Source organism: Neurospora hispaniola, assembly GCF_033458365.1.
Source record: "Neurospora hispaniola strain FGSC 10403 chromosome Unknown B0T23scaffold_2, whole genome shotgun sequence".
Lineage (NCBI taxonomy): Eukaryota > Fungi > Ascomycota > Sordariomycetes > Sordariales > Sordariaceae > Neurospora > Neurospora hispaniola.
The window spans coordinates 3098472-3124494 of record NW_026944407.1 but is presented as its reverse complement, the minus strand read 5'-3'; the positions used below and the strand labels follow the sequence as shown (position 1 = coordinate 3124494).

General features: G+C 52.2%; 8 protein-coding genes across 8 annotated transcripts; 4 read left to right on the top strand and 4 right to left on the bottom strand.

Annotated features, from left to right (window-relative positions):
• Window positions 1-333: 333 nt before the first annotated feature.
• B0T23DRAFT_402608 (uncharacterized protein) lies at window positions 334-2143 on the top strand (the record flags this gene model as incomplete). The annotated part of the gene is made up of 4 exons (XM_062838689.1): window positions 334-485; window positions 571-1240; window positions 1640-1678; window positions 1736-2143. 4 exons carry the CDS (start codon window positions 334-336, stop codon window positions 2141-2143), a joined length of 1269 nt encoding a protein of 422 aa, XP_062695753.1.
• A 1440-nt stretch (window positions 2144-3583) lies between these two features.
• Window positions 3584-5961, bottom strand: B0T23DRAFT_418441 (uncharacterized protein; the record flags this gene model as incomplete). The annotated part of the gene is made up of 3 exons (XM_062839679.1): window positions 3584-5031; window positions 5080-5817; window positions 5875-5961. 3 exons carry the CDS (start codon window positions 5959-5961, stop codon window positions 3667-3669), a joined length of 2190 nt encoding a protein of 729 aa, XP_062695752.1. The 3' UTR covers window positions 3584-3666.
• An 872-nt stretch (window positions 5962-6833) lies between these two features.
• Window positions 6834-9317, bottom strand: B0T23DRAFT_374418 (uncharacterized protein). The gene is made up of 4 exons (XM_062836848.1): window positions 9032-9317; window positions 8931-8962; window positions 8745-8824; window positions 6834-8676 (listed from the first exon to the last, which is right to left on the bottom strand). Exons 1-4 carry the CDS (start codon window positions 9111-9113, stop codon window positions 7305-7307), a joined length of 1566 nt encoding a protein of 521 aa, XP_062695751.1. The 5' UTR covers window positions 9114-9317; the 3' UTR covers window positions 6834-7304.
• Window positions 9318-10601: 1284 nt separating this feature from the next.
• Window positions 10602-11703, top strand: B0T23DRAFT_402605 (cyclophilin precursor; the record flags this gene model as incomplete). Its single annotated transcript, XM_062838688.1, has 4 exons — window positions 10602-10741; window positions 10836-10903; window positions 11174-11343; window positions 11410-11703. 4 exons carry the CDS (start codon window positions 10602-10604, stop codon window positions 11701-11703), a joined length of 672 nt encoding a protein of 223 aa, XP_062695750.1.
• A 123-nt stretch (window positions 11704-11826) lies between these two features.
• On the bottom strand, window positions 11827-13576 carry B0T23DRAFT_333374 (RNA polymerase Rpc34). Its single transcript, XM_062835762.1, has 2 exons — window positions 13141-13576; window positions 11827-13065 (listed from the first exon to the last, which is right to left on the bottom strand). Exons 1-2 carry the CDS (start codon window positions 13380-13382, stop codon window positions 12075-12077), a joined length of 1233 nt encoding a protein of 410 aa, XP_062695749.1. The 5' UTR covers window positions 13383-13576; the 3' UTR covers window positions 11827-12074.
• Window positions 13577-14537: 961 nt separating this feature from the next.
• On the bottom strand, window positions 14538-16302 carry B0T23DRAFT_84964 (MFS general substrate transporter). Its single transcript, XM_062841883.1, has one exon. It carries the CDS (start codon window positions 15992-15994, stop codon window positions 14549-14551), a length of 1446 nt encoding a protein of 481 aa, XP_062695748.1. The 5' UTR covers window positions 15995-16302; the 3' UTR covers window positions 14538-14548.
• Window positions 16303-18469: 2167 nt separating this feature from the next.
• On the top strand, window positions 18470-19710 carry B0T23DRAFT_84977 (Ser-Thr-rich glycosyl-phosphatidyl-inositol-anchored membrane family-domain-containing protein). The gene is made up of 2 exons (XM_062841884.1): window positions 18470-18954; window positions 19136-19710. Exons 1-2 carry the CDS (start codon window positions 18680-18682, stop codon window positions 19614-19616), a joined length of 756 nt encoding a protein of 251 aa, XP_062695747.1. The 5' UTR covers window positions 18470-18679; the 3' UTR covers window positions 19617-19710.
• Window positions 19711-20717: 1007 nt separating this feature from the next.
• On the top strand, window positions 20718-24118 carry B0T23DRAFT_426590 (uncharacterized protein; the record flags this gene model as incomplete). Its single annotated transcript, XM_062840001.1, has 5 exons — window positions 20718-21010; window positions 21087-21235; window positions 21306-22017; window positions 22090-22376; window positions 22437-24118. The coding sequence occupies 5 exons, from the start codon at window positions 20718-20720 to the stop codon at window positions 24116-24118; spliced, it is 3123 nt and encodes a 1040-aa protein (XP_062695746.1).
• Window positions 24119-26023: the final 1905 nt, after the last annotated feature.

Below are 26023 nucleotides of genomic sequence, written 5' to 3'. Positions count from 1 at the left end.
TACGTGGGTACTTGCCTGGTGGTTGTCTACTAAGCGAGCATATACCGCCGTGAATCAGCTGACCTGGCGCTTTAACGTGCATCGGGCATCCGCTGTGACAGGTCAACAACCAAGGGAGCTATCTGCACGGGGACCTTGATGGCCTTCGCCACTGCATCCTGTTTTCCCTCCTCCCGTCTTTATCATCAACCCGGCAGCGGACACTCTGTCACCGACTCTTTCCATCTCCTCCTACATCTTGGATTGTTTCTTTTGGATAAGGGACAATTGGAAGTATCCCAACACGGCTCTTTCCCTTCTTCGGCAATATCACCATCTCCCCAGATCGCAGCAATGGGCACAGGCAACACGGCAGCCTCGAGCAGAAAGCGGAAGCAAGTCGATGATGAACCAACTGTTTCAGATACCAAACAAGTAGCTACATCCTCAAAGAAGTCCAAGAAGGATGAGTTAGCCCTGGCCACGGACGAAAAGCGACTCCGCAGGTACGTACCGTACACCCACCCAATGCGGATGTTTACCCTCGGTCCACATATTCTCAGCTTGAACTGCTAGCTGACTCCCACCCAGATTCCGTGACAAAGCTCCCCAAGCATTTGCTGTCATCTACGAACGAGCCACAACTCAACGATTCTTTGTCCTCTCGCGTAGACGCATACCCGTATGGGACAGCTTGGAAGGCTTCGAAGAGGAGGTGGAAATTGCAGGTTCGACAGGCAATATCTACACCGTGACAATTGCCCGACAGCCGACATGCACCTGCCCCATGGGTGAGAAGAACGAGCAGTGCAAGCACATCATTTACGTCCTGGCCCGAGTACTGCGTGCCAAGTACGAATATGTCTATCAACTGGCACTGCTAAGCTGCGAGCTCCAAGACATCTTTAGCAATGCCCCTCCGATCGTGGAAGACGGTGATAGTCTCACGACAGGCGAAGGAGACAAGAGGAGGAAGCCGATTGAAGGGGATTGCCCCATCTGTTTTAACGAGATGGAGGTACACAAGCCCGAGCAAATTGTTTGGTGCCGGGCGGCATGCGGCCAGAACGTTCACAAGGAGTGCTTCGAGATGTGGGCGGCTACAAAACGGAAGCAGGCTGGTGGATCCAAGGCCGACGTCACTTGCCCGTACTGCAGGAGTGTCTGGGAAGGCGATGATGACTTGATCAAGATGATCAAGAAGGGGAGGCCAACCTCGGAAGGATACGTGAATGTTGCTGACCAGTTGGGGATTAGCCAAGTGCGAGATACCAGCACGTACTATTATGGGGGGTCACGGTCAGGGTACTATAACTATGGCAATAGGAGCAGACGGTACCGGCATTATTGAGGAAGTGCCAGCTTGGGTTTTGAAACAGGAAGAGGTGTTGGCTGTCTGGCTGGCCGATATGCCGCCCAAACACCCCGCCTGCTTGATTTTGTACCAGTCCGGCTACAGGACACTCGCGAGGACCGGGAGAGCAACGCGAAGTCCGTTCTGCGTTTGACGGGGTTTTTTTTTTTTTTTTTCTATGACCGCCTTCAATGCAAATTATTCCCGCGCTGTAGCAGTATACGACAGTCACGTATTCGACACACAACATAACGCAGCATATGAAAATATCGGCATTCCTCGATTTCATCCAACACTTCACCACAGCATGATATAGGAGAGACCGGTTCTCAAGGTCGCACCATGGTATGGACTCTCACCTACGACTCCTCAGAATATGCTCACACTAACCGGTCCCATTAGTTCTTCCCGATAAAGTCCTTCATTCGCGCAGTCAGGTTAACGATGCGCGCCGCATCGGTTACTTTCTCTTTTGTTATCTCTGCAATAACCAGCGTACTGGATTTCGATTGTCGTGAGGACACTGCCTACCACCAAGCAGTCGATTACGTCCTCCAAGCATTCCTCAATATGGATTTGGACACATTCGAACTCACTCACGTGGACACTGACGCCAACCTTGACGTCGGCCTTGGGTTCTACCTTTTGGTATCCGTCACCGTTGCCGTGTTTGGGGGCATTTTTTTCTTTTTGGCACGGTGGAAGTTTGGAGACCCGGGATATCAAGAAGAACTGCGTGGCTGCCCAAATCTGCCTTCTCTTTTCAGAGGTGTCCACACCAGGTTCTTGAGACGAGGGTTTATTGGTTGAATGAAATGGAAGTCGGCCTGATGGAAGGTTTGTTATTCCTCCACCCGATCTTCAATTCTGGTCTTGACTAAACAGAGGCTGTGATGGGCTAAAAGGCGGACTGGACAGTGTTGTCCCGTGGGGCCGTACATGGCTATCAGCATGCCCCTACGCCAATTCACCATCGTGGAAGAATACCTACGGAGTGAATTGAATAAGATGGCTGGATGTTGGATTAGGCGTTGGGATATGACAGCGAATTGGTGTTTTTCAACGGATGCAGCATTGAGTAACAGATTACATGAAGTATTAGGTACGTAGGGATCAATCATAGTTCTGAAAACCTTCGAGCAACAAGCCGATCTCCTAGCCAATACCAAGATATTATCTAAAATCAATGCTGACTGACTAAAACGCAGCGACATACTACGAGTATTCCAGCCGTTTTCACAAGAAGGACGAATTTACACAACGCCGAAACGACGCCGAGTAAGGTGCCGAAAGACAACGGAGATACCATCACTTGTTTGGCTTCCGCCCTTTTCAGCTTGGAAATGACCGCCTAAGAGTGTTGAGGTACTGTCCGGACAGTTCTCTCTCAGCGTTGTAGGGATCATCGCTGGGGCATAAACCACTTCATTACAAACAGAGAAAAAAATGTACGCGATGGAGCCAAAAGAACATTGACAGAAGTTTTACCTACCTTACTACGGAAGGGCTTTTCAACAATCAAAAAGTCCCTACTATCAGCGGGCCGTCACCAACTAATATTTCTCGAGTTTCTAAAAGAGCGCACGGAGGGTGTTGCCCTAGGCAATTATCGTATAGCTTTCAGTGCACTGACTGACCTCTTAACCGACCGAGAGCTCGTGATTAATCCGTGACACTACCTAGTATGTAGCGTTGAGACTCTAGCTAAATACACTAGTTTAATGCAGGGCAAGTAACCCATTCCTTGTGACGAGGTCAAGGTAAAAAGTAATACTTCTTATATGTCCCAACTTACCTTCGTTGTGTGCCAGCCATGCTGCTTTGATTGGGCTTTTTTCTTCTTCTTCAATCATGGGAGGGTAGAAAATACGTTTATCAAGTCAAGGCTGTGTTTTAGGCGAAATTATTCGAGCCCGTTATCATACGGGAATGATGTAAAGAGCATGAGCGATAATCAGGAGTTGGGTGACATACTACTATATTAGGGTTTACCGGAAGAGAATCGTGATACGGTTAGTTGGCGGAGGATAATGCTGCTACCATCGGTGGTCTAGTCCAGTTGAAAAAGGTCGATGTGCATCGGGGGTTGGAACGAGTCGGTGGCGAAATGGGCAACAAGTTGGACTCACGACGTTGTTGAAAACTGATTCAGGCACGTGGGAGACTGGAAGGGGGAGAGGGTGAAGAGGGGAGGGATTTACAGGTCAAGGCAGTGGAGATATGGTGATGGGAAAAAATCCGTACGATAAAGGCCATGTATTAGTGTACAAAGAGCATGCGCTAGCTATTCACTCTCTCCGTTTGTCTACCTTCAGATCACCAGTGCCCTGTGTCTAAACCATATCCCACGGGTGACCTCCTCTTCCATTCTCCGACCGGAGTTCGTAGCCATCCCGCTGGCGAGTCCCATCATTCCTAATACCATCATCATCAATACCATTCAACCAAGCTCCAATAGTCGAGAACAACCTGGTTGACCTAGCTTTGAAAACGCCGCCACGATGCTTACTACTTGTATTGCACTGCTCATCATCACCATCATCGCGTCGTCCATGTACTGAACCTAAACCAGCACCCCAGACAGCAGCAGGCCATCGTGTAATCCTTGCCCCTCTAGCCTTTCCAGAAGCCTCTCCGGCACCCCGTGTCTCTTCTTCTTCTTCTTGTTTCGATCGTTGCCCCCACTCCCATTCCCACACCTGTTGTTTTCTCTCTGTCGGCACTTCGGGCTGCCACTCTGTTCGCCCCTCTAGCTGTGTCCCCAGTGCCCTCCTACCCGGCGATACAGCAGGTGAAATAGGAATCTCCTTCAACTCTATAACCGCATCCCCATGCCCCCCGTCCATGTGCACAATGGCACTCCCAACCTCCTCCCTCTCCTCGTTTATCCCCTCCAACCTATTCAAAGTCTCTTGGTCCACCAGTCGCAAAGTTGTCCTTGGTCTCGGCGGTAGGCTGTACTTCAACCCGACGGCGCCTGAAGAAGAGCGAGGTGGAGGGTCTAGACCAACGGGCGAGGGAATGTCACGATGGTCGAGCCGGGTGTCGTCGTAGATGGAGGGGCTAGAGTAGACGGAGGAGGTGTAGGAGTCGTTTTGTCTGGGTGTTTGCGTTTGTGTTTGGGTTCGTGCTTGGGTTGTTGGGTGGATGGGGGTGCTTTTCGAGTGGTGGTTGGAGGTGTAGATGTTGGATTTGACCGTCGATACAGAATCAGGATCGGAACCGGAACGGGGATGCTGGATCGGGCTGGACGGAATGTCGGAGCTGGGTAGGAATAAAAACCCGGAGGGGCGTTGTTTTTTCCACTTCCTGTGTGTTTGCTCTTGTGAATTGTACCGGTTGCTGTTGGTGAAAGGTGTTGCCCGGCTGTGACTATCGGGTACGGCGCCGGGGCCGGGGCCGGAAGGGTTCCTTGGTTGAGCGAAGTAAGCATACAGGTCTCGGTAATAAGGAGCATCAGCCAAATCAATGGATGCCGATGATCGGCCTTCCAACTGGTCCAGAGCGTCACTGCGCGTTTGGAGAACGGCAATGGGAATTGGCTTGGGTGGTGGCTTGGTGGTAAGTTCCCGATTGTTTGCAAGTCCTTCTGCTCGGCATTGTTGTTGCTGGTCCTGGCTGGGACTCTGCTGCTCCCCTGATTCTGCTGCTCCTTCCCGACTTGACGATGTCCATGCGCCCCCGCCCCCGCCGCGTCCCTAACTGCGGTTGTAGGTGTTGATCAGGTCGTTCCCTCCTTGGAGCACTGTATTGTCAAGTGAGCGTCCTGAAGTCGCTTCGTGGCCGGAACCGGAACCAAGCGAGCTGTCGACTCTTGGGGCGCAGTCGTACCGGCTTGGGCCCGTACCGAGTCTAGAGGTACTTGTCGTGTCGACCCGATATGGGTTTCCAGATACTGTGTCCGCTTGGTGGTAGGTACCACCGCCGCTCCTGCCATCGTCATGAGCTACGTTCCCGGAATCTAGACTTCGTTTTCTGACGTGCATATTCGGCCGTGGCCGGAACTGCTGCTCGGCTCCAGAAACAACCTCCTCCAATCCCGCCACAGAGATCTCGGACGGACGGCGATGATAGTCACCGTCACCCACTGGACCACTCATTGCCCTTGCGCACCATAGTGCTTTGTTGGACTGCGTCTCCTTAGACGCGATAACCCCGACCGAGGCAGCGCTTAGGACGAAAGACGCGCAGTCAATCAGCATAAGGACCCAGAGAAGATAGATTTTCGTGCATGACACACGACCGTTTGGTTCGCTAGAGAAATTCAGGACCCCCAATGGGCCGGCTCGGAGGACAAAGCCACCCTCTGCTTTGACTCGAGGGCACTTTGTACCGCCATCGTGCATGGGAAGGCCGAGGAGGACCGAGAAAACACCAAACGCAATGATGAAAATTAGGTCGGTGACGATAGTGACTTTGTAGGGAAAGTGGCGACGGGAGTAGCCGGACAGGGAGAAGAGGCACCAGAGGAGTGAAGCAGATGTCTGTAGGTTTCGTTAGCGTCTCAAGGGTTAGAAAAGAAACAAAGGAGTTGAACATACCAGGATCATAAGAGCCACGAAGCTTGTGGCTGGTGACTCACCTGCTTTGGTCATGTTACCAAGCAAGCTGCCAGCTATCCCGGCCATGGTGGAAAGCGCTATAGTCAGTAAAAAACGGGAAAACAGAAAGACATAGCTATAAAAGCATTGGGGAGTAAGGGACTCAAAGTTCCGGATAGGTGTCATGCCAGGGGGAAAGGAGCCCATGTTGATCTCACGGGCTTGAAAATTCCCCCAAAGAAATTTCGTCAGTGAGTGTAGAGAGAATATGGTCCAAAGAGCAATAATTCTTGATATGCTGTTCCCGTTCCTGACGAGCTCTTACTTATGTAAATTATTTTGAAAAAAAAAAAAAAAATTGACTTGAATTAATATGGCACGCATCTAGGCGGATGCATTATTTATGTCGGAAAATGGGAAACTCGAGGGAAAGAATTGGACCCGAAAATAATAAGTAGAGCGCCCGCATGGTAGAGAGGCTATTAAATAGATGTTGTGCACGGTTCTAAGATCAAAGCCATTGATCTGTGATTTTTTCGTGTTGCTCACGGCATCAGATCTTTCGACGCATTGGCCATGAGTGTGTGCTTTGGTGCTCGTAGTCATTAATCATTTTGGTGGTGATGACTGATCGACTGTTGATGTTGTGATCGGTGGGTCGAAGATGTTCGAGGCTGGCCATGCGCCGTCATACCGAGGCGAGGGCGAGTGCGGAGGCTTGAGTCACTGGACACATACTCTGTGATCCATAAACTCATTATTGAATGAAGTATTCTAGCTCATGTTGATGGACTGCGTGTTGGGATGATGCTCCAGCCCTACGGTTGTTCAAACCATCCGACGAGACTGATATGCCAGACAAATAAAGACAGACGGCAAAGGGGAAAAAAAGAAAAGAGAAAGGGGGGGGGGGGGGGGTCACCAGTTCATAACGGGCCAGAAGTGAAGCCCAATAAAGAAGGCAAGGAGCTCCAGTGGTAAAAGATTCATTGAGCAAACATCAGGAATTGAAGCTATGCGAATTCCACAAGATAAAACAACATATCGACCGCAACATCGGGGTACTTATCCATGAGCGACTCGGCAGCCGGCTTGGGTCTTCTGGAATTGTGAAGGTGAGGATGAGTGTATACGGGGACCTACAGATCAGTTCACTCTTTGAGGGACTCGCACGCGGAGACAGAACGTGACAAACACAAAGAAGCCGAATGTAGCATAAATAGACGTGAAATTTTGTTGCAGACGAGAAGCGCTGCAAGATACCCACCCCTACCTCCAATAACATTACGTGCAATATAAATCGTTTGACTGCTCATCTCCTCTTTGTGTAACTGCGAACCCTCGATCTACTCCAAGGATCCCGCTGCCGTAAGTAAACGACAGCGGTGCCAGATACTCCTTGGAAAACCCCCCCACACCCAGCCAGGTAATTAACCGAGCAGATCGTCCAACCCGTGGTTGCCGCCAGTGGTGGGCCTGCTACCGCTAGTCGGAGTGGAGGGCGCAGGAGTTCCCCAAATACCAGCACTACTCTTCTCTTTGGCCAGCTGTCCGATAGCCGGACCCTTGGTGGTAGGTGTGCTCTTCTTGATTCCAGCACTAGCCTGCGACCACAGCGCACCGAAGGCGTCACCGCCAGCGGCTGGCTTGGAGGCAGCTGAACCGGTTGCCTTGGTTCCTGAAAGCGAGGACCCGGTGGACTGGGTCTGCAGCTGTACCGGGGAAAAGTAGTTTGGCTGACCGGCTTGGAAGCCAGTTGGCTTGGGGGCCTGGGAGACGGGCGAAAGGGGCGTGGAGAAAGCCGAGAAGTTGGCAGCAGGAGTCGTGGTGGAGCTGGGAGGAGGAGAGATGGAGGAGAGGGCAACCATGCCGCTGAGGTTGGCCTGCTGAGGTGCCGAAACTGGTTGCGGGGCAACAAACTGTGTGCCAGTAGAGAGGGGGGCGATTGGGGGAGAAATCGCAGAAGCAGGCTGAGTGGCGGGGGCTGCAGACTGGAAATCATCGAACTCGTCGTCGTCGTCATTGGCGCCGCCGGCTAGAGCCGCAAGCCCAGAGCCGTTGGAAGGTGCGGCGGCGAGGGGCGCGGTCGGGATGGATGGCGCTGCGGGCTCGTCGAAGGAAAACAAATCGATCTCGGGCTCCTTTTTCTTGGGTGGCTCGGCGGGTGCTGTTGTCTTCTTGACCCCGGCTCTTTCTGTCGTGGATCGTGTTGTCCTTGGCGCGGTACGAGACGACGCCTCGCCGTCCAAGTCACCTGCATCGTATTCCTCAAACTGCTCTGCCCGCGCCTGGGTCCCGCGGAAGTCGTTGTTGGAAGGCTGGCCACCAAAAACACCTCCGTCGCCATAAACTCCTCCAGAATAGCCACCGTAGGTAGAGCTACTACCACCGCCACCGCTGCTGCTACCGCCATACGAAGTGTTGCCGAAACCGCCATAACGGCCGCTGCTCCCGCTGGAGAAGCTCATTCCACCCGAAATGCCCGTGAACTTGCCCTTATTTGCGCGGGCCTTCTTGCGCTCTGCTCGGATACGCTCGACATCGCTGAGGAGCTCGGCGAGTTCCTTGGCACGGTTGCGGACGTTGATACCCTGGTCTTTGCCGTTCTGGTCGATAAAATGGAACTGGCGCAGCATCTTGAGGAGGGTAAGATGCGACCGAGCATCGTCCACCACTCGTTCGGAACCGTGCTTGATCAGGTACTCTAGTAGTTGAAGGGCCTTGTAGATCTGGCGCCATTCTTCGGCGGACTTTTCTGTGAAACGGCGGTAGATCATGGGCATGATTTCGTTGAGTGTTTGGCTAAGAACAAGGAGAGAAACGCAAATTAGCCGCGTTCGCATACAAGCGAGTAGTTCGCGACAACGTACTAGTTGAAGGTACCATCGGCGATCTCCTGCATCAAAGTCGACGATGCACCCCAGGGTTCATTGTTGGTGGCCTCGCGCACCTGGGTTCGCTGTCAGCTCCCGTCCCATGGTCTCTCGTCTGGGATCAGGTAAATGGCGAAGGGCGCAAGAGAATGGTGCCAGTGTGGCGCGTGGATACGGGCATACCTTGGACTCCATCTCGGTATAGTTCATGACAGCTGGTTGGAGCCATTGTCAGCACCTTGATAACGAAATCAGGAGAGAGTCTTGGTTAGGTGGTCGCCTACCATTTTGAACCTTTCGTACGCCAGCCTTGATGTCGTAGAGTGTCAGGTTGGACACGGTATCCTTGAGGCTATTGAAATCCATTGCGTAAACGTGTCTACCGCCGGAGTTGCTGGGAATTGTTCTGATGGGCTAAGGTAATTCTCTAGATCCAATCTGAGCCTCGCGGTGATGATTGCCAGATGCTGTGGCGACTTGGTGGTTTTTGTTCAGGCTGATCGCTTTCAGGGCGACGTTTCACGGTCTTGTCGGGATCAGATGGACATTGAGGTGGCCTAGCGTCAGGGTGCCGCTGAGCGCTGACCTCAACTGACGCCGTCCAAGGCCGACCCCTGCGCTTGACCCGACACCCTGACGCCAAGAAGCCAGTGGAACTCAGGAGGACTGCCAAGACTTTGGATGCTTGGCACGAGCGTCTCAGCTCTTTGAAGCCTGACACTTCAGGCAAGAATTCTGCTTGTAATTGCCGGGCCGGCCGACACCGCGGCGCGGCGGGAGGGGACGCTCGGCCGCCGGAGCTCGCTTCCATGCGTTTTGGATGGAGTAAAAATTGTTGAACACCCGACCCGACTCCGTTCTCCCTCTCGTCTCTGGTCTTCGTTGTGCATCCATCGCCGTGTAGCACATTTCCATTGTTCGTTTGTTCGGACTTTATCTTGTACTTTTAGCTTCATTACTATCCCACAATCATCCAGGATTTCATCTTCCAGAATCGGTACGTTGTCATTTTTTTTACTTTTGTCGCCATGTTCTTTTTGAGCCTTTTCTGTCTAGAGGAGCTCTCCCTGCCGGCTGGGAGCTTGCCCAAAGCTCCAAGCTCTATCTGTGGCAGAGCTCTGAGAGCTTCCATTCCCGGGATTTCTTGGCATCAGATTCAATTCGAATGACCTTTTTTCCATCCACGCTCGAGATGAGGGGTGAGGTTTGTCAGTTTGACGATACCACCGCCTTTTGGTTCCTACCCCAGACATGGCCATCAAGGTCGTTAAGCCGTCCATCCCTCTTGTTCGGCTTGGGGTATCGTCCATGGCTCCGCAATGTCGTCAATGGCTGCATTGACAGAGGGGGACTCCAAATGAAGAGGCAATCGCAACGCTATGAAGACCCAACAAGCCATATGATGGAGCCATGGGTCTACGGTCCTTTGGCCCGGATGTCTTTGATAGCTCTTGCCAGCACTTTAGCTGCCAACTATACACACACGGGTGGTGGCAGTTTTGGTTGTCATTGCCGTCAGCGTCAGGGCCGACGGGACCTTGGAGACTCGGGGGGGAAGCGCCGACACCAGATGGCAGCTGTTTACTTGTTCGTACTGGTGTTCCTGAGCCAACGAACCAATCCGAAGCCCACATGCGCCAAACATGACACTTGCAGAGGCTCATACCACTCCACGTTGTCAAGCTGACCTGCTGTTTCGTCTCCCGCCGCACTGGCAAACGAGACCGAAACAGGCGGCGTGGCGACAGGCCGACAGCTCGAGTCGCAACAATCAATCACGTGGCGAGCAGCTACGTACCTTCTCCGCCCCCCACTTCTCGGATTGGCTGACCCCTCCTTTCCATTTTAGTGAAAATGTTTGGACCCCGCCATTTCTCTGTCCTTAAGACAACAGGTTCTCTCGTCTCCTCGACTTTCTCGTCATCTCTCAAGCCCACTGCAACTTTCTCCTGCGCCAGAGCTTTTTCGCAAACATCCAGCATCATGTCCAAGGTGTAAGTCCAACCGCTTCTCCAGGTCCGCGCAAACATGGAAGCTGCGCCTACCTACCCGTAGCTTCAGGGACACCGACTGACCTGCATGCTTTAGTTTCTTCGATCTCGAGTGGGAGGGTCCCGTCCTCGGCCCCAACAACAAGCCCACCAGCGAAATCAAGGGTAAGTCTACTCTCCTCATCTGCTTTGTCTTCATCAATCAGGCTCAGGAAACTTGCGACGGTCGCTCGGACTTCACCTGGACGGCTGTCGTTGTTCGCAATGAGCACGGCGTCATCCCGGTGTTGCCGCAGCCCGCAAGCTCCTGAACTACCCCTCCATATTGGTGCCCCTGAATCATAACGCCCGCACCACTCAGCCTCACCGCCCTCCCCCCCGCCCCGCCCGTCAACTGTCATGTCATGCCCATCGGATGTCTAACTCCCAATGCAGCTCAGTCTGGCCGCATTAACTTCACCCTCTACGACGACGTTGTCCCCAAGACCGCCCGCAACTTCAGGGAGCTCTGCACTGGCCAGAACGGCTTCGGCTACAAGGGCTCTTCTTTCCACCGCATCATCCCCGAGTTCATGCTCCAGGGTGGTGACTTTACCCGTGGTAACGTAAGTCCATACCCACCCAACAAGCTATCGAACATGGGAGAATCAAGACCTAACCTCTCTGAACAGGGCACTGGTGGCAAGTCCATCTACGGCGAGAAGTTCGCCGATGAGAACTTCGCCAAGAAGCACGTCCGCCCTGGTCTTCTTTCCATGGCCAACGCCGGCCCCAACACCAACGGCTCCCAGTTTTTCGTCACCACTGTCCCCACCAGCTGGCTCGATGGCCGCCACGTCGTCTTCGGCGAGGTCGCTGACGATGAGTCCATGAAGGTCGTCAAGGCCCTTGAGGCTACTGGCTCCAGCAGCGGTGCTATTCGTTACTCCAAGAAGCCCACCATTGTCGACTGCGGCGCTCTCTAATTTTCTTGTGGAGATTGTCGAGGGTGTTGGAGTTGGAGTCGCAGTACCGTAATATTCATATAAATGTGCTGCTATGATAGCTAGATAGCTCATCAAAATGGATCTTCTGCGCGACACACCCACCCTTCTTCACTGCATCGTCATCACTGTCACTTTGATGGTTGATGTGATCACGCAAACTAATGTCTTTCCCTAGACAGTCTACAGGTCATGTGAATGTTATCGCCAACACATTGAATGCTAAACAGGTTGCCTCCAACGCCTAAATGAAACCAAATTACCCTTGCCTTCTTTTTTTTACGCCGTCAATGCAGTTGTGATAGAGACCATGCAATGTGTTCTAAGCAGAGACACAGACACATTGGAGTCGATCAGATCGAAATGACTTGTTCCTGGACCTCGTCACCATCCAGCCACCGTCTGAAATAGACGCAGTTGCTGGGGCTGACAGGTCCGCCTTCCTCGCACATATCATAGACAGGGCACCGCCCGCAAGGAGCCTCCATAAGGCCACTTGCACTCGGCTCGACTCCCATAAATGAGGTAACAATGCCTCCTTTGGTTGGATCATGGTCGAGGCGTCGTTGATTGCACGTCCTCGGATCCTGTTTGGGAATGCGCGTCACACGGTACCCCTTGCGCCCATTGACCTTGACAGGCTCTACTAAACCATCGTAGTATAGCACGTCCACCAACTGTTGGATATCCGCCTCGCTCAACGTCGTATTGTTCGTGATGCCGGCGTGGTGGATGAACTTTGCAATGTCCGACACGGTCGGGTACGACTTGTAACCGGCCGGGAGAGGCAGCAATTGCGGCTTGCCGGGCCTGGTCTTCTTGGCCGGTGCCGCTGCCGCCGTGTCGTCGTTGGAAATCTCGCCCGCGCTGCGCTTCGTCCCCTTGGAAATATCCTCCGAGTGGGGAATGGTCCCCTGAACCACGCCCTTCTTGGGATTCTTTTCACGCTGCTGCGCTCCTCCTCCTTGTGCCCCTACTCCTGGTATCCCAGCACCGCCGCCGTGGGAAGTATATGTCGATTTCTGCTTGATAAAGTCAAACACAATTTCCTGTAGCTCGTTGATAAAGGCCGTGTCGAGCTCGCCCTCGGTGAACCAGGGGCCACCCGTGGCGCGATCGGAGGGACGTAGGTTCGCCTTGATGTACATCTTCTTGTTGGGGTGCTCGACGTTCTTCATGCTGGCGATGTAGCCCTTTTGCTCGAGATACTTGATGCAATGCTTCATAAGCGAGTCGGCCATGTTGAGCTTGTTCTTGATGGTCCGGTTCCAGATGCCGTCGGCCCCGGCTTCGTCGACCATGGCGTAGACCATCATTATTTCGGAGTTGGGGAGGGAGGTGTACCTTTTAGGAGGAAGGGGAGGTTAGTTGGTGTGCTCGATTGTGTCCTAAAAAGAACAAAGAAAGGTAGTAACGCACTTCTTTGCATCCTCCCGGCTTCGCCATCTCCACGACAGCCCCGATGCCGTGGTGTTGCCGACAAAGAGCTTCTCATCGCAGAGAATTTGGATCACCTGCATGAGCAACCCGATATTGTCTTGGGGAATGACCTGCATGTCCAACAGGTCCCGCTGCGTGAAGAGACGCTGGTCGGAACCGTGGTCCCTCGCCGCCTCGTAGAGCGCATCCTTGAGGATCTGGATCTTGTCGCGGTCGGCCATCGTGTGCTGGTGGTGATTAGGAATTTCGTGTGGTGGTTCTGGTGACCGAGACGCAACAATTTGGAAGAAAAAAGGGACTCGTGACGGGATAAAGACAATGCCCTGACTGGTTATAAGCGTCAATGCCCAGTCTGAAATGGGTCTGTTGATTGGATTTAGAGAAGGTGTGGCGTATGGCCAACTGCAGGTCGGTTTGCCAAACCGAGTTGCACTGGTTGACCACGAAATTTCCCAGAAGAAATGCCCCACCTCTCTCAGCCTTGCATAAAGGAGCAGAATGAAGCGTTTTCTGATTGGTCGATATATTCAATGCCAAGAAGGTGACTGCTGCTTTGAGTTGCCAGAAGTTGATTCGTCAGATGTCCTCCTTCCGATAAGTAAGGGTCATGATCAACATGAAGTGAACCTGCGAGCATTGATGACCCCCAAGTCTTGTATTTCTATATCAAATTGTCAAAGTAATTCTTTCTTGACTTTCTACGTGTGACGGAAATCGAGGTGTTGTATACTCCACGGTATGCTCGATGTAAATGTCCCCTTCAGTGGAGCACGTTCCACTTTCTGATCAGCCTTGCAGGACCACACAGGCCATCCCATTTTCGCAGGCTTCTGCAACCTTATCACTTTTCTCATCCTTCAACCTTCCAACCACCAAGTTCCATTGACAAAGCAACTCTCGCGGATCGAGTCACCACACTACATCGTGTACACGTCACCTAGCTCACACCCATTGTTTCCTGCTTGATTATTTCTCCACCCCGACCTAACTTTATCTGCTCATCAAACTCCTTCTGCGAAACTCAAAGTGCAACCCGAAGGATATCGATGCCCAAAATGGACGATAAACGCATTGACTTAAAGAACCTCTTGCCGCAGTGTATCCCATGATCCAACCACCGACAATCTGGGCATGACTACCTCTTCATCTTCTTACAACTTTAGCTCATCACAGGATGATTCGCCAGTTTGCTTGACGGTGCCTGATTCTCGCACCAAAGGGAATCAACACTGCCATACCTCCGCCCAGTATGAGCGCAAATACGCCTGCCGTTGTCCCGAAAGCCTCAACATAACCCACCATCTGGACCCAGATCAAAACCGACGCTGCGAAGAAGAAGCTTACAATATGCTTTGTTCCTATTGACATCATGCCGTGATTAGCCAGGTTACTCAACCAGGAGGGAGTCATGCTGCTTCTTACCATTGACAAGCATAAGAGCATCCGGGTTTAGTGGAAGCAGACAGTCCGAGACATAGGCTATGGTGATGGTCGGCACCGCCGTCAATGCTACCGAGATCATACCATATCCAAAGAACAGGCTGACCCAGCCCATTGCCTTTTCAACGCCATACCCGAACACCAAACAACCCGAGCCGCTGATGATCAGAGGTACGATGCAGAGCCACAGTCGGTTCTCTGGTTCGTAAACGCCATTGTTGCGCTTGGTCTTCCAGTCGCAAAACTTGTCAACCGCCCAGCCGCCCAATACGCTGCCGAAGAGGTTGCCAATGAGTCCCGGGATGTTGATCAAACCGTTGATCATGGGCGACCAGTTATACGGCGGTGCCTGAAAAACAAAGGGATTGAGGATGTTCACGGCCACCGTCATCTCCAGCGAAATTGCATATGCAAGAAAGGCAAAAATGACGCAGGGATATAACCACAAGGGCAAGGGTCGGATGAACAACCGCCAGAGGGGGGTGTCACGAGAGACTACAGGCCATAGTCCAATCTCTTCTGCCCAGCACTTCTTTGGGAGATTCAGACCTGCGTCGCTCTCATCAGTGTCGCCCAGATGTGAACGAGCTCCCTGAGCATTTCCGAAACCGAGCCCCTTTTCCGCATTCGAGCGACTGACTAGCCTTGGAGTCGGTCCTCGACTGGTCCCCGAGTCGGAGTCAACTGGCCTTAGGCTGTAGCGGACATAAGTTGTCTCGGGCACCAGGAAAGCAACCGCCAAGAAGTTGGGGACAGTCAGAATGAAGGTCATCCACTTATGCCATCTCCAACTGTACTTCGACACGATGAAGCCACAAATGAGTGGACCGATGGTGTTCCCTCCCGAGAGGAAGGTCATATAGGTACTCATCACGGAACCCCGTTCATGCAAGAAGTACAGGTCGTTTGCCATGCTCGCTCCGAGGGCTTCGGTCGACGATCCAGCAAACGCTGCAACGATGAGGGACGATAGCAAGGACTCGAACGTTTCAGCCACGGCTCCCCACATGGAGCACGCGCAGAGCAGCCCGCACGCGAAAAACAACACTGGCCGTTTGCCCCAATAGTTGGCAATGGGTACCCAGAAGAAGTTGGAGGCGCCAAGTGTGAGGACGGGCCATAGCAGCAGGGCGCCGGTCTCTGCTTGTGTCTTTCCGAATTCCAGGGAGAGGAGGTAGAAGGCAGGTGTCAAGCCCCCGATGCCGAAGTTGGTTAAGAAAGCGAACCAACATACCGATAGGAAAGCGACCCTCTTCTTGCCCCGGCTCCAAAACAGGGGATCGTTTGGGTCGTTGGATGGCTTCGGGACCAGGACAACTGGGGAGTTCTCGGCTCGGTACAGCCGCACTGTCCCTTCGGTGGGATCCAGGTCATGAACACTATGGAGTACCATGATGCCTTGGCGCGCTTTGGGTCCTTGTCTTCTTGTGGTCAGGGCTGTCGAAGTTGTTACAACAAAGACTGACGACTGAAGGACCAAGAAATGATAGTTGGTGCTTCAGGCTTTACAAAATCAAGTCGTCATGATAATGGTACCCAGCGTCCACGGGAGTCGAACGAGCCCTTTTCTCATTTTCAACCCATCTCTTCGACTCTCTTGTCGCGCTCTGAACCGGTCATCCGATTGTGAAATCGTGATTGCCCAACATCGACGCGCCTATACCTGACAGGGGCATATTGACATCGTCTGATTGGTATGCTCAGAAGTATGTGATGTCGCGGTGTGAGCCTCTACAAAGCCCGTTGGCTTCCAGAAACATCAGTCCAAAGTCTTCGGCATACATCTGATGACTGAGACGCTGTGCATACTCTCTGGCCAACAATGCATGCACAAGAACAGACGATTCATGGTCATGAACCTACCACTGCTTACATATATGATGAGGTTCGGTCTAGGTATGCAGGGTTAGCTAGCTCTGTAAATGACATCCTCGACAGAGTATCACGATCCTTTTGACCCATAACTGCCAATGTTAAGTTGTGTTACCTCACAACGCGAAGTCACCACTTAACAACTGACAGAAACAAACCATCCTTGTGAATCAAGGCTCTTCAGCACCACAACCAAAAGGCATCCCGCCCTGATCGCGCACAGCATGCCGTATGATCTCGTCAACCTCGGGTTACAGATGAGGCATGATTGTGCGGATTCTGTGGGGCTGAAGGTCTGCCGGTTGCGTTCGGCTGTATGTACGTGGCTGTAGAGGCAAATGGCAGAGCTATTACCCCCGCTTCTCGACGAAATCATACGGTATCCCCATTTCATGCAGAAGATCACGTACTTGCGTTTGTGCTCATGGGATAATTCTCATGCTCAAAGGTTGTGGGTTCCTCGGAGACTTTGACAGTCAGCGAAATGGCATCAGCCCAGCTCAATGGCCTTTGCGAAATTCAGGGAAGAGGGTTTAGCGGTGGCTCTCGCTCACCCGGTGACAGGATTGTTTAACGGATCTGAACCGGTTTAGACGAACTTTGCAATTTCTTGTGTCGTCTAGATTCTTGTTCAGACACGGTTTGAAGTTGCATCTCTTCCAACGCACTCGCCGTCGATCTGTAAAATCCGGTTTGAGGGCTACCGTTGCTGGAAGAGCAAGCCGTTAGTTAACCCTGAGCAATGACGATGGAGCAAGTATCTTTGGCGAGCAACAGCAATACGGAACCAAGTGCAGAACGTTCCAAAAACACACACCAGTCTGCCGAGACTGCCAACAACTGCCAATACCTGCCAATACCTGCCAATGCCTGCCAATGGCCTGCCAATACCTACCCATTGGATGCGAATTGGATGCCGCCAATCCGCCAAGCGAATATCGAAATCGTCCTTTGGATCTTTCAGAAATTGGATACGGTTTTGACTTACGATTGTCATTTCCTCCCTCGGTCGCTTAGCCGGTTGTTTGCGATGTTTGCTCTATAGCTCGTCGTCGATCTCCGACCATCTCCGCTCTTTAGCCGTTACCTAGACTAGTGGTTTGATCTCGCCTGTTGCCGCTGTGGGTAGGACTAAGTCTCAAAAGAACACCAAACCCGAACCCTGCAGTTTTGTGGATGCCCATATCACCGGTCTTACCCACAACGGCCACTGCAATCTTTTCTCGCTCGTTCGTATCATCGGTTTCATAGCCCACAACGTGAATGGTCTTTTCCTTGTTCCAGCCTTGTCGGGCTACATGTTACAACCACATTTTCGTGCCTACCGCACTCGTTGCCTCCGGGCTGTTTTCCCGGTGCTACGGATCTCGTTCCGGGCAATGCAGACTCGCGCGCCCAAAGGTGCGCCAGGATGTCTATGTTATCTCCCTGAAGGTAGAAGCTGGGAAGGACCTGGAGAGGCCCGCTGCGTTCATTCGCTTCTTGCTTCTTGGTGGATATTTGCTCCAGAGTGCCACGCCTTTTTTCGATTGTCTCGGACATGACACTCCAGCTAGGCGATCACATTTCGATGCTTGGACAACCCAGAACATCATTTCTCTGATGGCAAGGGGAGGCCGGCGGCCGCCAGAAGGCACTATTTTCTCATCCCAGCGTTGTCGAGGTTCGTCCGAACGGGTACCTACCTCTAGTACAGATGAGATGCAAGGTACGATGCAACCTCGACATTTCCCAGGGTCGTGCACTTGGTACCAATTTCTACTGGCTCAGCCAAAGCCATGGTGATGATTATGGCAGCCAACAAACTGTTTTCATTGGCCCTGCTCATCCAATTTCGAAATGATGATGCAAGTCAAAGGCAATCTACGACAGAGATGGCCCTAGTTTCAGTCCCTAGCGTCCTTCTTTCGCTCACGGAAGGCACCCTTCAAGCGAAAGGCATCCCGCACATCTTACAAGGTGTAATTGTCAGGGGTAGTACGAGATGAGCAAGATGGGGCACAGCTGAGAATCAGGACCATTACAAAAAGAAGCCTAACGGCCACCTCCACGATTTTTGTTCTTCTTCTTCATTTGTTCGTCGTGCGGCCGCAGTCACTCGTTTGTCATATCCGCAGTGCCGTCACTCCTTGCAGTCAGCAATCACGATATATCTTTCTGCTCATTTTGTTTTATATCTTTTATTTTCCCCCGGATCTCATTCAAGATGCGTGTGCTTGCTCTCGCTGCCCTCGCGGCGCCGCTTGTCTCGGCCCTGCAGTTCACTGATCCCGTCGCCAATGCCACCCTTCACAAGGGTGAGACCTTTGACCTGAAGTGGTCCACCGTCGATACCGACCCCACCGACTTCAGCGTGTACCTGGTCAACTTTGTCAACTGGCCTCCTTACTATACGCCTTTGGCCTATAACATTGAGCCTTCTTCCGGCGAGCTCAGCGTGACCATTCCCTGCGACATTGATAGCTCCTATGGCTGGCAATTGTATGTTCACCCTTTTTTGCATGTTCATGTCATGCATGACCTGAGGACCCCACCCCACCCATCCCAAACAAACCCCTGGGTCTCCTTCTCCCTTCCTTTCGGGAAGTGGACCCCGTCTCAGGAACCAACACAATGAACAACGTAAAGGCTGACCTCGCTGCCCCCTTTCTTCTCCTGGCAGCAATGCTATCAACGGGACCAACGTCTACGTTATCTATGCCCAGACGCCCAAGTTCTACATCAGCGGTGGTCCCTGCTCGGTTGATTCGCCCTTCCCGACCGGGGCGCCCTCGAGCTGCGCGCCGGCGGCCACCGTTACCGTCACGGTGAGCACAACCCTTTCGCAGTCTTCCTTCTCCACTCTTCTCTACGCCAACTCCACCGGAACCGCCAGCCCTACTACTCTCATGAAGCCCGCCACCATTACCAAGTCCCCCATTCCTGGAAAGTGTCCTGACACCATTGGCTGGGGCCCTTCAGGCTACGGTAATCCCGTAAAGCTGGCCGCTGTCCCTACCGGTCCCGGTGACGTCCCCGCGCCGGCCACCACCGCTCCGCCCATGATCAACGGTGCTGCCTTCTTTGCCGAGACTGGCAGCACGAGCACCATCTACCACACCGTCTACAAGGATCTCTCTGAGGTCCAGGATTGCATGTGCTAAGCAACATGGCTCGTGCTGCCATGCGAGAAACAAAGACGAAGGAAGCTTGATTGATGGAAGGATTTAAGGATGTGATGGAGGGTGTTTTGTTAGGCCAAGTGTTGGTGGTTTGTGGGCTTGGAAACCTAAAGCGAAAGTCAGCGAGACAGGAGTTGTATCATTTTTATTTCCCTTTTTTACTCTAATCTTCAAAGAGCACTAGCGTCTGAATTGTAAACCGTGGTTGCAAAATCCATCAACTGAGTTCGAGCTTGGAGTGCAAGTGTGTTTGCGCATAATTTCGGTATGAAGAAGATAATATAGGGAAGCTTTGCGACGGGAGTATCTGGTATGGCTTGGACTTTAAAAAGACACAAGATCTGGACGATACGTAGGCCGAGCACATGAAAATGCCGAGGCTGGCGGAAGCGGTTCACTGTTTGATTCGGTCGGAAGACAGATTATCTACGGAGGACCTTGGCCGGACAGCAGATGTCATCGGGTGATGTCTTGCCATTTCGGCTCGTCCCGGGATTGTGGTGGGGATAAACACGGCCCGAATCTGGTCCTGCTGTGAGACCATCCCGGACCCTCTCGGATCTTGCTCTCCGAAAACCTACCAACGAGACCTGCAGGTAGGTCATAACCGGACAGCAATTTCATCCTTACAACGCCTGGATTTGGTGGTATTCACATGCTGAACTTTGCACCATCCTGACTTTAATTCCCAAGGCAACATCTGATGATTGAAGCGGCTGACCAAGTCGCTGATGGACGGAGCCATGAACTCGCCCACAGACCGCCAAATATCACAAATCACATAAACGATTTAAGCGTAACCAGTCAGTTGTCTTTGGGAGTCGCTGTGAGTGGTAGGGAGGGAATCGGAGATTTAGTTTTGCACCGTAAACTCCGGTCATACTTTCGGCAACCAATGATATCTGTCGTTGTCTCCGAAAATGGAAAAGCGGGTGGGCCCTGACACGGAGAAAGGGTGTTGTCAAAATCTCCGGTCAAACGCCGATTGACATTCCAGACCGTCATCAGTTCTTCAATCGATGATCCCCTATGCGAAAGCCATGTAACCCATTTCTTGGGTTTTTTGTTCATAAATTCACGAAAATGGCGCAGGTTGGGCGAGAAGAAACCCCAACGGCAACGACGCACGGAGTCGGCGGTGGAGGAGGACGAAGTGATTCACTAGCATCGGAGAGCGCGCCGTCCAACACGAATGCGAACTCGCATCCGACAAACGCCAAATGGGGAAATGCCTGTTCCCAGTGTGCGGCGGCAAAGGCAAAATGTTCGCGACAGTCTGATGCTCCTGGGACCAAGTGCCAAAGGTGTGAACGTCTGGGTAAAGATTGCACAAGCCAGGTGCACCGTCCGAGGAAGAAGAGAGCTGTTCGGCCATCGTTCGTAACACACCACTCACGTATTCATTGTGTGTAATTCGCGATCCGATCTCACTAACCCATGTTCGACTCATAGAAAGACGGCTCAGCTGGAACAACGGCTCAATGGATTGGTCGATCTCCTCAAGGCCACTGGGGATTTGCGAGGCATCCCCATCGCGGATAGTGTTGCCTCTCACGAGGTGGTGTCGGCCTATGATAGTGTTTCATGCATAGCCCGAGACCGTAAGCGATGATTTTATCATCATCATCAACCTTGAGGGTCTTGCTGACTTAACCCCGTTCATACTCTTAGACGACCTTGATATTGCCGTAGGCGCTCCTCAGGCATCCGGCTTTGGAAAGAGGCGAGCAAGTCTCACGCCCTTGGAAGATGATTGTCATGGCACCACCGAGGGTGGCTATTCCGACAATGAAAGCCACAGTGGCAGCTCAGAACTGCTGGGCGAAAGACCTATCCATGTGCCCAATCATTACAACTCTTGCGCCCCTTCCGGTTGTATGGGCAGAGCACAGGGCGAGTCTCGTGGTCCGTCAGAGTCAGACGAGACCATCCTCACCATCTACCAGACCCATCTCAGTCCGCTGTTTCCCTTCGTCGTTATTCCCGTTGGTACGACAGTCCAAGAACTCGAACAGTCCCGTCCGTTTCTCTTCTCGGCCGTTCGGATGGTGACGACCCTCACAAGCATGCGGTCGATGCGAGCTCAGATGTATCGGCTGGTCCGACATGTCTCTGAACGCATGCTCTTGCGGTCAGAGAGGTCATTGGATCTGCTGCAAGGCATTCTCGTCATGATTGGCTGGTATCAGTACCATTGCCTGATGCATGCCCAGTTGAACAACCTCATACACCTGGCCGCGAGTCTTGTTTCCGACCTGGGACTGAACCGGGATCCGAAGGTGCAAGAGAGGGTAAGCGTCATGGTACTGTACCCCGACGATCCAAAACCACGGACAAATGAGGAACGGAGGGCGCTTTTGGGCTTATGGTATATCGCTTCAACGTGAGTATTACGTGAAACCGTCACCTTTCCTGTTATACCTATGAGCTCTATGCTGACGTGTAACACCATCAGTATATCCGTGGCGTTTGGAAAACTCGAGTCCATCAGGTACTCGCCATACATTCAGCAGTGTCTTAATGAGCTACAAGAATCGAAGGAGTTTGAAACAGATGGGGTACTGGTCCACATGGTTCAGTTACAGCGTCTGATGGAGAAGATCGCCCAAGTCAACTCCAAAACCGAGCTTACGGAATCCATTGGAGGGATTGCTAGGGCTCCAGATGCGGCGTACATGTCGACGTTCCAGAGTGAGCTTGACAAGATATGTCGTTCACTCAACAAGGGCCAAGAGAACAATAGTATGACTGCACTCAACAAGCCTTCGAAAGTTGCCCAGTTTATGCTAATGCACGCTCTAGAATACCTCATGGTGTACGTACATTCGGCCAAGATGCGTCTTTGCGAACCTCCAGTCATCGATGCATCATTGCTGGCCAAGTTCTACAAAGACCTTACTGCGCTTGACGACAACACTCCGTCGGCTCTTGATGTCTTTTACCGGGTAAGCAGTGGGGTGCGAGAGTGGTTCGATCATTGGTTTACCGTACCCGTATCAGCATACTTTTACCTGCCGGTGTCTATCATCTGTCAGATCGTTTACGCCGTAACGATGCTTGCTCGATGGTCCAAAATCGTCTCCCCCATCAAACCTTTGGCATCTTCACAAACGAGACACACCATCTCGACGCCAGCCCATCCTCAGCAACCCACTACCACAACATCATATACTTCAACATATATCTCAACACCTGCCTCCGTGCCTACGCCCTCTCCACACTACAGCCGACCACCCGCTACATCCTCAACTATCAGCACCCCCGCGACCACCACCTCCGGTCCCGGCCTCGGAACCCCATCCCCTTCCATCATCGCCCGGGACATCTCCGGCTTTGTCGGCTCCCGCGCCACCTCCATGGAGCCCACGACGACCACCACTCCTAAGAATACTACCACCGCCGCTATCGAGCACCCAACCGGCCCCAACCCTAATAACAACAATAACAACCAAACCAACAATCTGAACAACCCCCTCTCCTCCTCCATCCGCTGGCGCGAAACCACCGACCCCCACCTTCCCCACATCGTCGCTATGCTCCAAGAACAGCTCAACTCCCAGCCCGGCCTGCGCGTCGACATCACCGAAATCATGACCCAGCTCGGCGCCCGCTTCCAACAGGCCAGCGACAACATGAAGGAAGCGAGCGGCGGCGAGCCGGATAACAACATGTGGGAGGTCAGTGCTAAGGGGTTGGCTATGACTAAGGCCAAGTTGGAGCGGTTTGCCGAGTTTGTGGCTCAGGGGGGCAAGCTTGATGATCATGATCAGGGCAAGAGCGAAGGGGATGACGCGGCTTGTTTGAGACCGGGATGTGGTGGAGATGGGGGGAGGAGGAGGAGGAGGAGGGAAACGAGCACTTTTCCTAATCAGGAAGAAAAAGAAGGAGGAGGAGGAGGAGCAGCGGGAGGTGGAGGTGGAGGTGGTGGAGGGGTTGAAGCTATGTCTGGGCGTAGTACCTCGGCGTCTGGCTCTGGTTCTGGAACCGGAGGAGAGAGACATTCCCAGGCCACCACTTCGACACGAGTCAGGGAAGCAGCAAGAGAAGAAGGAGGAGGAAGAGGGGGAGCTGTAGTAGCAAGCGGCAATGTCATTGCTACACGGCAGTCACAGTCACAATGGCTGACCGGTCAAAGCCAAAACCTGCAAGGACAAACACAAGCACAAGGACAAAGCATGGGGAAACCACATCATGCGCAGCAGCAATATCAACATCAACAACATCCACCTCCTCCTCTTCATGGGTCCTATTCGAATACAACAGCCATGAGTGGTGTGAATGCTCACCACAGCCTAGGCGCCGGGGTCCATGGCGGGGATACCGGATTCTCCTCCGCCGCCGCCGTGACGGGGACGACAGGAGGGGGGGCAGCAGGGGGGGTAGGAGGAGGAGGGCAATGCAACAATCTACTTGCCACAGAGTTCATGGATCAACTGGCCCCTTGGCTTTGGTACTACGGCGTTGAAGACTGGCCTGGGACATAAATGGGTGGGGTATAAACCGTTGAAGGTGTATGGGTACCGACCTCTATGGGTGTGGATGCGGGCACGAATACGGGCATAGATATCGGTTAGCATGGCTTAAGGGCACACACACTACATACCTACCTACCTACCTACCCAGGTATCTACAGATGAATAGGAGAAAGATCAACATAGTGGCATACATGGCAATTTCTACTCTGCTTTTTTTTTTTTTTTTTTTTTTTTTTTTTTTTTTTTTTTTTTTTTTTTTTTTTCAGTTAGTTGCCAGACGTTGATTGAATACATAGGTACATGTAATAAAGGCAGCCTCACTTTTCTAGAAGGACTTGCAAGGGTCGCGCACACATACACATACATATAGAGTACATACAGCCCAGTGTTTTTGTACCATTCAAGGGTATGAATGAATGATGGTACGGGCGTGGCGTGATCTAACCTGTTTTCATTTGTTGATCGCGGGAAGAACAAAAGAGGACGTGGAGTTTCCGTTTTTTTTTTTTGTGCCGACTGCGACTATGGCATACGACCCTGGCACGGAAGCAAGGCGGATAGGTACACTACGAGGATACAAGGGAGTGGAAGTAACATAACATACTGTAAAGTCAGGTTTTAGCGAAAGGCAAAATTCTACCTCTACATACTTAGGTACGGATACTACATAGAACGGTGGAGGTATAACGCTAGAAAATCTCGACTGCAACGCGGGACATACACCATCTGTCAGTCATTTGGCAAAGCTGCAACCGGCCGGCAGAAATAAACAACGCCCTCCCCCCTCCTTCCCCCTCTCGAAGAAGAAAAAGAAAGATCAAAATAAAGGAGCATTGTAGAGGCAGGCAAGTCGGAGTTAACGTGACTCCTACGCCGAGGTCTGGACGGTGGTGGCTCAGGTAACCTCCGAAGAGGCCGTGTGCGATTGATTTCTTGTAACCGGTCAAGGTAGCCCGGACGACAGAATAACCCCGAACGGCATGTCTTATCCCGTTACTGTTGTCTAGGTGTAGAGTCATACCCTTTATACATACACGGGCAAGAGATCTCTCTCGCAATGCGACCGCCGGCCAAGCCAATCACGAGAGTAATTCTCCGAAGCGAGAGATGATTACATGTGATGCTCCTGCATCCACCCATCATCATCAGCTACACGGTACCTACCGTAGCTCCTCTAGCGAAGATGTAACGGAGTCTCCAGCAAAGGGGCAACGCGCAGGAACGACGCACAAATATTTTCCTCAATCGTTAGGGTACTATCCAATCGACACCTTATATATTGTCTCCTTGGTAAAAGAATTGGTAGACGTATTGGGACTGGGGATTTTTGTCTGGGCGTGTATTTTTATATTCCGGACACATAGTACGCATAACGGACCGTACGGGCTGGAGCCAGACTGGTTGCATCGGCAAAACGCATTGGCGATTTGCCATCAATGCCACGAAATACGGAGGCTACCAAACAGGTAACTGCAATGGTCAATGGAAGCGCTTGCATCTCCACATCGAGATTTCTTTTGTAGGTAGGTACATACGGAAATCGCCAAGATAAGCTGGCCGAATAGCCGGCGGTCGTGCCGGTGTATGTAGGTAGTAGGGTGACTACCACCTACCTACAGAGGAGGTAGTTGACACTCAGAAATGCGTAGTTATCCAGGTAAGGAATCCATTGAGACGCCAAACCGGCGTGGTACACAGTTCCGAGACAGTTTAACTGTCAAAGAAACCACCATCCCCCTTTGAATTTCAAGCATAACGAACGCTACCTCTACTATCAAAAAGACCGTGGAAAGAAAACCAATCATTTGCCTCTTCCAAGTAGCACTCCTGCATCTTTACTCCTCTTACTCCACCTACCTACCTAGGGAACGTCTCCTATGATCTTCTCCTATAACGAGACGTACATATTACGCT

Bases quoted from the DNA above. Each gene is read 5' to 3' on its own strand.
- B0T23DRAFT_84977 (XM_062841884.1), top strand. From the start codon at position 18,680: ATGCGTGTGCTTGCTCTCGCTGCCCTCGCGGCGCCGCTTGTCTCGGCC. The intron at 18,955-19,135 runs GTATGTTCACCC...TTCTCCTGGCAG, and splicing joins AGCTCCTATGGCTGGCAATT to CAATGCTATCAACGGGACCA.
- B0T23DRAFT_374418 (XM_062836848.1), bottom strand. From the start codon at position 9,113: ATGGATTTCAATAGCCTCAAGGATACCGTGTCCAACCTGACACTCTAC. The intron at 8,963-9,031 runs GTAGGCGACCAC...GGCTCCAACCAG, and splicing joins CGTACGAAAGGTTCAAAATG to CTGTCATGAACTATACCGAG. The intron at 8,677-8,744 runs GTACGTTGTCGC...CCTTGTTCTTAG, and splicing joins GCCGATGGTACCTTCAACTA to CCAAACACTCAACGAAATCA.
- B0T23DRAFT_84964 (XM_062841883.1), bottom strand. From the start codon at position 15,994: ATGGTACTCCATAGTGTTCATGACCTGGATCCCACCGAAGGGACAGTG.
- B0T23DRAFT_333374 (XM_062835762.1), bottom strand. From the start codon at position 13,382: ATGGCCGACCGCGACAAGATCCAGATCCTCAAGGATGCGCTCTACGAG. The intron at 13,066-13,140 runs GTGCGTTACTAC...TCCTCCTAAAAG, and splicing joins AGCCGGGAGGATGCAAAGAA to GTACACCTCCCTCCCCAACT.